Below are 11,654 nucleotides of genomic sequence, written 5' to 3'. Positions count from 1 at the left end.
GTGTGTGTGTGTGTCTCTTTGCGTGTGTGTGTGTCTGTGTGCGTGTGTGTCCCTGTGTGCATGTCTATGTGCGTGTCTGGGTCTCTGTGTGCGTGTGTTTCTGATTGTGTGCGTGTCTGTGTGTACGTGTGTTCATGTGTGTGTGTGGCTGTGTCTGTTCATGTGTATGTGTCTGTCTGTGAGAGTGTGGAAGTGTTTTTGTGTCTGTGTGGGTGTGTGTGTCTCTGAGTGTGTGTTTCTCTGTGTGTGTGTCTCTGTGTGTGTGTATGTCTGTGTGTGTATGTGTATGTATGTGCGTGTGTGTCAGTGTGCGTGTGTGACTCTCTGTGTGTCCATGTGTCTGTGTCTCCTTGTATCTGCGTGTGTGTCTCTGTGTGTATCACTGCGTGCGTGTGTGTCTGTCTGTGTGTCTGTGTGTGTCACTGTGTGCATGTGTGTCTGTGTGTGTGCCACTGTGTGCGTGTGTCTGTGCGTGTGTGTGTGTCTGTCTCAGTGTGTGTCTGTGCGCGTGCCTGCGTGTCTGTGTGTGCGTGCATGTGTTTCTGAGTGTGTATGTGTCTGTGTGATTGTGTCTGTGTCTCTGTGTGCATGCGTGTGTGGCTGTGTCTCAGTGTCTTTGTGCATGTGTCTGTGCATGTTTGTGTGTCTGTGTGTGTGAGTGTGACTGTATGTCTCTGTGTGTGTTTGTGTGAGTGTGGCTGTGTGTCTGTGTGTGCCTCTGTGTGTCTGTGTCTCTGTGCACGTGTGTGTGTGTGCGTGTGTCTGTGTCGTTGTGTGTGTGTGTCAGTGTGCATGTGTGTGTCTCTGTGTGTGTGTCTCTGTGTGTGTGTGTGTCTCAGTGTGCGTGTGTGGCTGCGTGTGTATCTGTGTTCGTGTATGTGTGTCTGTGTGTGTGTGTGTGTGTCTGTCTGCCCATTTTTTCACTCTCTCGCTCTCCTCCCCCTCCCCACCCTCTCTTACCCTTTTCCTGTTTTCCAGAATATTAAAAATTATATTGAGGAGTCCCTCTTACAGAAGGAGATGTTGTATCTCGCGGTGGAGTCTCTCGGACATCACTTCATTGATCCGGTAAGACCCGGAAAATCTCTCTCTCGCTCTCCATCCTTCTCTCTCTCTTTTTCTCTCTTTCTCTCTCTCTCTCTCTCTCTCTCTACTCTCCCCGCCCCCTCTCCATCCTTCTCTCTCTGTCTGTCTCTCTCTGTCTCACTCCCTCTCTCTGTCTCCCTCTCTCTGTCTTGCTCTCTCTGTCTTCCTCTCTCTGTCTCTCTGCCTCTCTCTCTCTCTGTCTCTCTCGCTCTGGCTGTCTGTCTCTCTCTCTCCCTCCCTCCCTCTCTGTCTCTCTCTCTCTCTCTCTCTCTCTCTCTCTCTCTCCCCCCCCCTCTCTCTCCCCCCCCCTCCCTCTCTCTCTCTCTCTCTCTCTCTCTCTCTCTCTCTCTCTCTCTCTCTCTCTCTCCCTCCCTCCCTCTCTGTCTCGTTTCAAGGTGGAGAAAAGGTGAGGGTTAAAAGTTAAAAACTTTCTAACTTGTGAACACTTTCTGAATTGTGTGTTCTCAGGATTCCTGGACGCCTCATGAACTAATTCCGCATTCGGTTCAAAACAACACCAGGTACCTCGCTGAGTACACACTCCCTCAACACTGACCCTCCAACAGTGCAGCACTCCCTAAGTACTGACCCTCCGACAGTGCGGCACTCCCTCAGTACTGACCCTCCGACAGTGCGGCACTCCCTCAGTACTGACCCTCCAACAGTGCGGCACTCCCTCAGTACTGACCCTCCGACAGTGCGGCACTCCCTCAGCACTGACCCCCCGACAGTGCGGTACTCCCTCACCACTGACAGTGCAGCACTCCCTCAGCGCTGATTATCCGACATTGCGGCATTCCCTCAGCACTGACCCTCCGACATAGTGGTACTCCCTCAGTACTGACCCTCCGACAGTGCGGCATTCCCTCAGCACTGCCCCTTCAACAGTGCACACTCCCTCAGCACTGACCTTCCGACAGTGCGGTACTCCCTTCGTACTGACCCTTCAACAGTGCGGTACTCCCGCAGCACTGACCCTCCGACAGTGCCCACTCCCTTAGCACTGACCCTCTGACATTACCCACTGCTTCAGCACTGACCCTCTGACAGTGCGGCACTCTCTCAGCACTGACCCTCCGACAGTGCGGCACTCCCTCAGCACTGACCACCTAGCAGTGTGTCACTCCCTCAGCACTGACCCTCCAATAGTGCGGCACTCCCTCACCACCGACCCTCCGACAGTGCACATTCCCTTAGCACTGACCCTCCGACCACACGGCAATCCCTGAGCACGGACGCTCCGACAGTGCGGCACTTCCTCATCACTGACCCTAAGTGATTGCGGCACTCCCTCAGCACTGACCCTCCGACAGTGCGGCACTCCCTCAGCACCGACCCTCCGACCACATGGCATTCCCTCAGCACTGGCCCTCCAATAGTGCGGCACTCCCTCACCACTGACCCTCCGACAGTGCACATTCCATTAGCACTGACCCTCCGACCACACGGCATTCCCTCAGCACGGACGCTCCGACAGTGCGGCACTTCCTCAGCACTGACCCTCCGACAGTGCGACACTCCCTCAGCACTGACCCTCTGACAGTGCCCATTCCCTCAGCACTGACCCTCTGACCACACGGCATTCCCTCAGCACTGACCCTCCGACGGTGTGGCACCCTCTCAGCACTGACCATCTGACAGTGCGGCACTCTCGCAGCACTGACCCTCTGACCACACGGCATTACCTCAGCACTGACCCTCCGTTAGTGCGGCACTCCCTCAGCACTGACCCTTCGACAGTGCGGCATTCCCTCAGCACTGCCCCTACAAGAGTGCCCACTCCCTCAGCATTGACCTTCCGACAGTGTGGTACTCCCTTAGTACTGACCCTTCAACAGTGCGGTACTCCCTCAGCACTGACCATCTGACAGTGCGGCACTGCCTTAGCACTGACCCTCCGACAGTTCAGCACTCTCTCAGCACTGACCCTCCGACAGTGCGACACTCCCTCAGCACTGACCCTCCGACAGTGCGGCACTCCCTCAGTACTGACCCTCCGACAGTGCGACACTGCCTCAGCACTGACCCTCCGACAGTGCGGCTCTCCCTCAGTACTGACCCTCCGACAGTGCGATACTGCCTCAGCACTGACCCTCCGACAGTGTGGCACTCCCTCAGCACTGACCCTCTGACAGCGCGGGACTCCCTCAGTTATGACCCTCCGACAGTGCGGCACTCCCTCAGCACTGACCCTCTGACAGTGCGGGATTTCCTCAGCACTGACCCTCCGACAGTGCGGCACTCCCTCAGCACTGACCCTCCGACAGTGCAGTACTCCCTCAGCACTGACCCTCCGACAGTGCGGCATTCCCTCAGCACTGACCTTCCGACAGTGCGGTACTCCCTTAGTACTGACCCTTCAACAGTGCGGTACTCCCTCAGCACTGACCCTCTGACAGTGCGGGATTCCCTCAGCACTGACCCTCCGACAGTGCGACACTGCCTCAGCACTGACCCTCCGACAGTGCGACACTGCCTCAGCACTGACCCTCCGACAGTGCGACACTCCCTCAGCACTGACCCTTCGACAGTGTGGCATTCGCTCAGCACTGCCCCTACAACACTGCCCACTCCCTCAGCACTGACCTTCCGACAGTGCGGTACTCCCTTAGTACTGACCCTTCAACAGTGCGGTACTCCCTCAGCACTGACCCTCTGACAGTGCGGGATTCCCTCAGCACTGACCCTCCGACAGTGTGGCACTCCCTCAGCACTGACCCTCTGACAGTGTTCACTCCTTCACCACTGACCCTTCGACTGTGCCCACCCCTCAGCACTGACCCTCCGACAGTGCCCACTCCCTCACCACTGACCCTCCGACAGTGCCCACTCCCTCAGCAATGACTGTCCGACTGTGCCCACTCCCTTAGCAATGGCACACCGACAGTGCCCACCCTCTCAGTCCTCACCCTCCGAAAGTGCCCACTCCCTCAGCAATGACCCTTCGACAATGCCCACTCCCTCAGCACTGACTCTCAGACAGTGCCCACTCCCTCAGCACTGACCCTCCTACAGTGCCCAATCCCTCAGCACTGATGCTCCGACAGTGATCATACCCTCTGTACTGACCCTCGGACAGTGCCCACTCCCTCAGCACTGACCCTCTGACAGTGTTGCACTCCCTAAGCACTGACCCTCCGACAGGGTAGTGCCCCCTCAGGACTGAACCTCCAACGTGTCCATTCCTTTAGCATTGACCCTCTGACAGTGCGGCACTCACTCAGTCCTCACCCTCCGACAGTGCCCATGCCCTCAGCACTGACCCTCCGACAGTGCCCACTCCCTCAATACTGACCCTCCAACAGTGCGGCACACCCTCAGCATTGACCCTCCGACAGTGCCCACTCCCTCAGCACTGACCCTCCATCGGTGCTGCCTTCGTCAGCACTGAACCTCCGACAGTGCGGCACACGCTCAGCACCTGACCCTCCGACATTGCGGCACTCCCTCAGCATTGATCCTCCGACAGTGCCCACTCCCTCAGCACTGATCCTCTGACAGTGCAGCACTCCCTCAGCACTGACATCCGACCGTGTGGCACTCCCTCAGCACTGACCCTCCAACAGTGCGGCACTCCCTCAGCATTGACCCTCCGACAGTGCAGCACTCCCTCAGCACTGACATCCAACCGTGTGGCACTCCCTCAGCACTGACCCTCCAACAGTGCGGCACTCCCTCAGCATTGACCCTCCGACAGTGCGACACTCCCTCAGCACTGACCCTCCGACAGTGCCCCCTGACACGCTCAGCACCTGACCTTCCGACAATGCCCACTCCCTCAGCACTGACCCTCCGACAGTGCGGCACACGCTCAGCACTTGACCCTCCGACATTGCGGCACTCCCTCAGCACTGACCCTCCAACAGTGCGGCACTCCCTCAGCATTGACCCTCCGACAGTGCGACACTCCCTCAGCACTGACCCTCCGACAGTGCGGGATTCCCTCAGCACTGACCCTCCGACAGTGCGGGATTCCCTCAGCACTGACCCTCCGACAGTGCGGCACTCCCGCAGCACTGACCCTCCGACAGTGCAGTACTCCCTCAGCACTGACCCTCCGACAGTGCGGCATTCCCTCAGCACTGACCCTCCGACAGTTTGGCACCCGCTCAGCACTAACCATCTGACAGTGCACACTCCCTCAGCACTGACCCTCCGACACTGGCCACTCCCTTAGCACTGACCCTCTGACATTGCCCACTACTTCAGCACTGACCCTCCGACAGTGCACACTCCCTCAGCACTGACCATCTGACATTGCCCACTCCTTCAGCACTGACCCTCCGACAGTGCGGCACTCCCTCTGTACTGACCCTCCGACAGTGCGACACTGCCTCAGCACTGACCATCCTATAGTGCGGCACTTCCTCAGCACTGACCCTCCGACCACACGGCATTACCTCAGCACTGACCCTCCGTTAGTGCGGCACTCCCTCAGCACTGGCCCTACAACAGTGCACACTCCCTCAGCACTGACCTTCCGAAAGTGCGGTAATCCCTTAGTACTGACCCTTCAACAGTGCGGTACTCCCGCAGCACTGACCCTCAGACAGTACCCTCTCCCTCAGCACTGACCATCCTACAGTGCCAAATCCCTTAGCACTGATGCTCCGACAGTGATCATACCCTCTCTACAGAACCTCGCACAGTACCCACTCCCTCAGCACTGACCCTCTGACAGTGTTGCACTCCCTAAGCACTGACCCTCCGACAGGGTAGTGCCCCTAAGTACTGAACCTCCAACAGTGCCCATTCCTTTAGCATTGACCCTCCGACAGTGCGGCACTCACTCAGTCCTCACCCTCCGACAGTGCCCATGCCCTCAGCACTGACCCTCCGACAGTGCCCACTCCCTCAATACTGACCCTCCGACAGTGCGGCACACCCTCAGCACTGACCCTCCGACAGTGCCCACTCTCTCAGCACAGACCCTCCATCGGTGCCGCCTTCGTCAGCACTGACCCTCCGACAGTGCGGCACACGCTCAGCATCTGACCCTCCGACATTGCGGCACTCCCTCAGCATTGACCCTCCGACAGTGCCCACTCCCTCAGCACTGATCCTCTGACAGTGCAGCACTCCCTCAGTACTGACATCCGACCGTGTGGCACTCCCCCAGCACTGACCCTCCAACAGTGCGGCACTCCCTCAGCATTCACCCTCCGACAGTGCGGGATTCCCTCAGCACTGACGCTCCTACAGTGCGGCACTCCCTCAGCACTGACCCTCTGACAGTGCAGTACTCCCTCAGCACTGACCCTCCGACAGTGCGGCATTCCCTCAGCACTGACCCTCCGACAGTGCGGCACTCCCTCAGCACTGGCCCTACGACAGTGCGGCACTCCCTCAGCACTGACCCTCCGACAGTGCGGCACTCCCTCAGCACTGGCCCTACGACAGTGCGGCACTCCCTCAGCATTGACCCTCCGACAGTGCGGCATTCCCTCAGCACTGACCCTCCGACAGTGCGGCACTCCCTCAGCACTGACCCTCCGACAGTGCGGTACTCCCTCAGCACTGACCCTCCGACAGTGCGGCACTCCCTCAGCATTGACCCTCCGACAGTGCAGCATTCCCTCAGCACTGACCCTCCGACAGTGCGGCACTCCCTCAGCACTGACCCTCCGATAGTGCCCACTCCCTCAGCACTGACCCTCCGATAGTGCCCACTCCCTCAGCGCTGACACTCCATTAGTGAGGCTTTCCCTCAGCATTTACCCTCCGAAGGTGCCCAGTCCCTGATCACTGACCCTCTGACAGTGCGGCACTACGTCAGCACTGACCCTCCGACAGTGCGGCACTCCCTCAGCACTGACCCTCTGACAGTGCGGCACTACCTCAGCACCGACCGTCCAACAGTGCCCACTCCCTCAGCACTGACCCTTCACCAGTGCAGCTCTCCTTCAGCACTGACCCTCCAACAGTGCCCACGCCCTCAGCACTGACCCTTCAACAGTGCAGCACTCTCTCAGCACTGACAGTCCGATAGTGCCCACTCCCTCAGCGCTGACACTCCATTAGTGCGGCAGTCCCTCAGCACTGACCCTCCGACAGTGCCCACTTACTCAGCACTGACCCTCCTAAAGTGCCCACTCCCTCAGCACTGACCCTCCAACAGTGCCCACTCCATCGGCACTCACCCTTTGACAATGCGGTACTCCCTCAGCTCTAACCCACTGACAGTGCGTCACTCCCTCAGCAATTACCCTCAGACAGTTCCCACTCACTTAGCCCTGACCCTCTGACAGTGCACACACCCTCAGCACTGCCCCTCCGACACTACAGTCAGCACTGACCCTCCAACAGTGCGGCACTCCCTCAGCACTGATCCTCCGACAGTGCGACACACGCTCAGCACCTGACCCTCCGACAGTGCGGCACTCCCTCAGCACCTGACCCTCCGACTGTGCCCACTTCCTCAATACTGACCCTCCGACAGTGCCCACTCCCTCAATACTGACCCTCCAACAGTGCGGCACTCCCTCCGCACCTGACCCTCTGACAGTGCCCAATCCCTCAGCACTGACCCTCCGGTGCCGCCTTCTTCAGCACTGCCCCTCCGATAGTGCGGCACACGCTCAGCAACTGACCCTCCGATAGTGCGGAACTCCCTCCGCACCTGAACCTCCGACAGTGCCCACGCCCTCAGCACTGACCCTTCAACAGTGCGGCACTGCCTCAGCATTTACCCTGCGACAGTGCCCATTCACTCAACACTGACCGTCCAACAGTGCCCACTCCCTCAGCACTGACCCTCCGACAGTACGGCACTCCCTCAGCACTGACCCTCCGACAGTGCGGCACTTCCTCAGCACTGACCCTCCGACAGTGCAGGACTCCCTCAGCACTGACCCTCCGTCAGTGCGAAACTGCCTCAGCACTGACCCTCCAACAGTGCGGTACAGCCTCAGCACTGACCCTCTGACAGTGCGGCATTCCCTCAGTATTGACCCTCCGACAGTGCGGCACTCCCTCAGCACTGACCCTCCGACAGTGCCCACTCCATCGACACTGACCCTCTGACAATGCGGTACTCCCTCAGCTCTGACCCTCCGACAGTGTGGCTCTCCCTCAGTATTGACCCTCCGACAGTGCGGCACTCCCTCAGCACCGACCCTCCGACAGTGCCCACTCCATCGGCACTGACCCTGCGACAGTGCCCAATCCTTCAGTAATGACCCTCCGCCAGTGCAACACTCCCTCAGCACTGACCCTCAGACAGTGCCCACTCCCTCAGCAATGACCCTCCGAAAATGCCCTTTCCCTAAGCACTGACCCTCCGAAAGTGCGCAATCCCTTGGCACTGACCCTCCTATAGTGCCCACACCCTCAGTACTGACCCTTCGACAGTACGGCGCTCCCTCAGCACTAACGCTCCGACAGTGCCCATACCCTCTCTACTGACCCTCGGACAGTGCCCAGTCTCTTCAGCACTACCTCTCCGACAGTGTGCAGACCCTCAGCACCTGACCCTCTGACAGTGTGACACTCTCTAAGCACTGAACCTTCGACAGTGTAGTGCTCCCTCAGGACTGAACCTCCAATAGTGCCCATTCCCTCAGCACTGACCCTCTGACAGTGCCCACTCCCTCAGCATTGACCCTCTGACAGTGCCCACTGCCTCAGCACTGACCCTCCGACAGTGCGGCACTCCCTCAGCACCTGACCCTCAGACATTGCCCACTCCTCAATACTGACGCACCGATAGTGCGGCACTCCCAAAGCAGCTGACCCTCCGACAGTGCCCACTCCCTGAATAATGACCCTCCGTCAGTGCGGCACTCCCTCAGCACTGACCGTCTGACAGTGCCCACTCCCTCAGCACTGACCCTCCAACAGTGCGGCACTGTCGGAGGGTGTGGGCGGCACGGTGGCACAGTGGTTAGCACTGTTGCCTCACAGCGCCAGAGATCCGGGTTCAATTCCCGCCTCAGGTGACTAACTGTGTGGAGTTTGCACGTTCTCCCCGTGTCTGCGTGGGTTTCCTCCGGGTGCTCCGGTTTCCTCCCACAGTCCAAAGATGTGCAGGTTAGGTGAATTGGCCATGCTAAATTGCCCCTAGTGTTAGGTAAGGGGTAAATGTTAGGGATATGGGTGGGTTGCGCTTCGGCGGGGCGGTGTGGTCTTGTTGGGCCGAAGGGCCTGTTTCCACACTGTAAGTAATCTAATCTAATCTAATCACTCCCTCAGCACCTGACCCTCCGACATTGCCCACTCCTCAATACTGACCCACCGATAGTGCGGCACTCCCAAAGCAGCTGACCCTCCGACAGTGCCCACTCCCTGAATACTGACCCTCCAACAGTGCAGCACTCCCTCAGCACCTACCCTCTGACAGTGCCCACTCCCTCAGCACTGACCCTCCGGTGCTGCCTTCCCAGCACTGACCCTCTGACAGTGCAACACACGCTCAGCACCTGCCCCTCCGACAGTGCAGCACTCCCTCAGCACCTTACCCTCCGACAGTGCCCAAGCCCTCAGCACTGAGCCCTCAACAGTGCGGCACTCCCTCAGCACTGACCCTCCGACAGTGCCCACTCCTTCAGCACTGACCCTCCGAAAGTGCCCACTCCCTCAGCACTGACCCTCCGACAGTGCGGCACTCCCTCAGCACTGACCCTCCGACAGTGCCCACTCCATCGGCACTCACCCTTTGACAATGCGGTACTCCCTCAGCTCTAACCCTCTGATAGTGCGTCACTCCCTCAGCAATGACCCTCAGACAGTTTGCACTCCCTCAGCCCTGACCCCCTGACAGTGCACACACCCTCAAGCACTGACCCTCCGACACTGCGGTCAGCACTGACCCTCCTACAGTGCGGCACTCCCTCAGCAGTGATCCTCCGACAGTGCGATACTCCCTAAAGCAGTGATCTTCCGACAGTGCGATACTCCCTCAGCACTGACCCTCCAACAGTGCGGCACTCCCTCAGCACTGATCCTCCGACAGTGCGATACTCCCTCAGCACTGACCCTCCGTCAGTGCGAAACTGCCTCAGCACTGACCCTCCAACAGTGCCCACTCCATCGGCACTCACCCTTTGACAAAGCGGTACTCCCTCAGCTCTAACCCACTGACAGTGCGTCACTCCCTCAGCAATTACCCTCAGACAGTTCCCACTCACTTAGCCCTGACCCTCTGACAGTGCACACACCCTCAGCACTGCCCCTCCGACACTACAGTCAGCACTGACCCTCCAACAGTGCGGCACTCCCTCAGCACTGATCCTCCGACAGTGCGACACACGCTCAGCACCTGACCCTCCGACAGTGCGGCACTCCCTCAGCACCTGACCCTCCGACAGTGCCCACTCCCTCAATACTGACCCTCCGACAGTGCCCACTCCCTCAATACTGACCCACAAAAAGTGCGGCACTCCCTCCGCACCTGACCCTCTGACAGTGCCCAATCCCTCAGCACTGACCCTCCGGTGCCGCCTTCTTCAGCACTGCCCCTCCGATAGTGCGGCACACGCTCAGCAACTGACCCTCCGATAGTGCGGAACTCCCTCCGCACCTGAACCTCCGACAGTGCCCACGCCCTCAGCACTAACCCTTCAACAGTGCGGCACTGCCTCAGCATTTACCCTGCGACAGTGCCCATTCACTCAACACTGACCGTCCAACAGTGCCCACTCCATCGGCACTGACCCTCTGACAGTGCAGCACTCCCTCAGCACTGACCCTCTGAGAGTGCGGCACTGCCTTAGCACTGACCGTCCAACAGTGCCCACTCCCTCAGCACTGACCCTCCGACAGTACGGCACTCCCTCAGCACTGACCCTCCGACAGTGCGGCACTTCCTCAGCACTGACCCTCCGACAGTGCAGGACTCCCTCAGCACTGACCCTCCGTCAGTGCGAAACTGCCTCAGCACTGACCCTCCAACAGTGCGGTACAGCCTCAGCACTGACCCTCTGACAGTGCGGCATTCCCTCAGTATTGACCCTCCGACAGTGCGGCACTCCCTCAGCACTGACCCTCCGACAGTGCCCACTCCATCGACACTGACCCTCTGACAATGCGGTACTCCCTCAGCTCTGACCCTCCGACACTGTGGCTCTCCCTCAGTATTGACCCTCCGAAAGTGCGGCACTCCCTCAGCACCGACCCTCCGACAGTGCCCACTCCATCGGCACTGACCCTGCGACAGTGCCCAATCCTTCAGTAATGACCCTCCGCCAGTGCAACACTCCCTCAGCACTGACCCTCAGACAGTGCCCACTCCCTCAGCAATGACCCTCCGAAAATGCCCTTTCCCTAAGCACTGACCCTCCGAAAGTGCGCAATCCCTTGGCACTGACCCTCCTATAGTGCCCACACCCTCAGTACTGACCCTTCGACAGTACGGCGCTCCCTCAGCACTAACGCTCCGACAGTGCCCATACCCTCTCTACTGACCCTCGGACAGTGCCCAGTCTCTTCAGCACTACCTCTCCGACAGTGTGCAGACCCTCAGCACCTGACCCTCTGACAGTGTGACACTCTCTAAGCACTGAACCTTCGACAGTGTAGTGCTCCCTCAGGACTGAACCTCCAATAGTGCCCATTCCCTCAGCACTGACCCT

At 59.1% G+C, this 11,654-nt stretch overlaps 1 protein-coding gene across 2 annotated transcripts in view; it reads left to right on the top strand.

Moving 5' to 3' along the window:
- Positions 1–982: 982 nt before the first annotated feature.
- LOC140464447 (prolyl 3-hydroxylase 3-like) overlaps positions 983–11,654 on the top strand; it is a 70,401-nt gene continuing 59,729 nt past the window's right edge. For both annotated transcript variants that reach the window (XM_072559506.1, XM_072559507.1), the window contains exons 1-2: positions 983–1,068; positions 1,555–1,607. In XM_072559506.1, the coding sequence (XP_072415607.1) occupies positions 1,021–1,068; positions 1,555–1,607 (101 nt within the window). In that variant the 5' untranslated portion in view covers positions 983–1,020. The remainder of the gene's footprint in view (positions 1,069–1,554; positions 1,608–11,654) is intronic.

Source organism: Chiloscyllium punctatum, chromosome 40 (genome assembly GCF_047496795.1).
Source record: "Chiloscyllium punctatum isolate Juve2018m chromosome 40, sChiPun1.3, whole genome shotgun sequence".
Taxonomy (NCBI): Eukaryota; Metazoa; Chordata; class Chondrichthyes; order Orectolobiformes; family Hemiscylliidae; genus Chiloscyllium; species Chiloscyllium punctatum.
The sequence above is the reverse complement of the archived record's forward strand: the minus strand, read 5'-3'. Positions and strand labels throughout refer to the sequence as shown.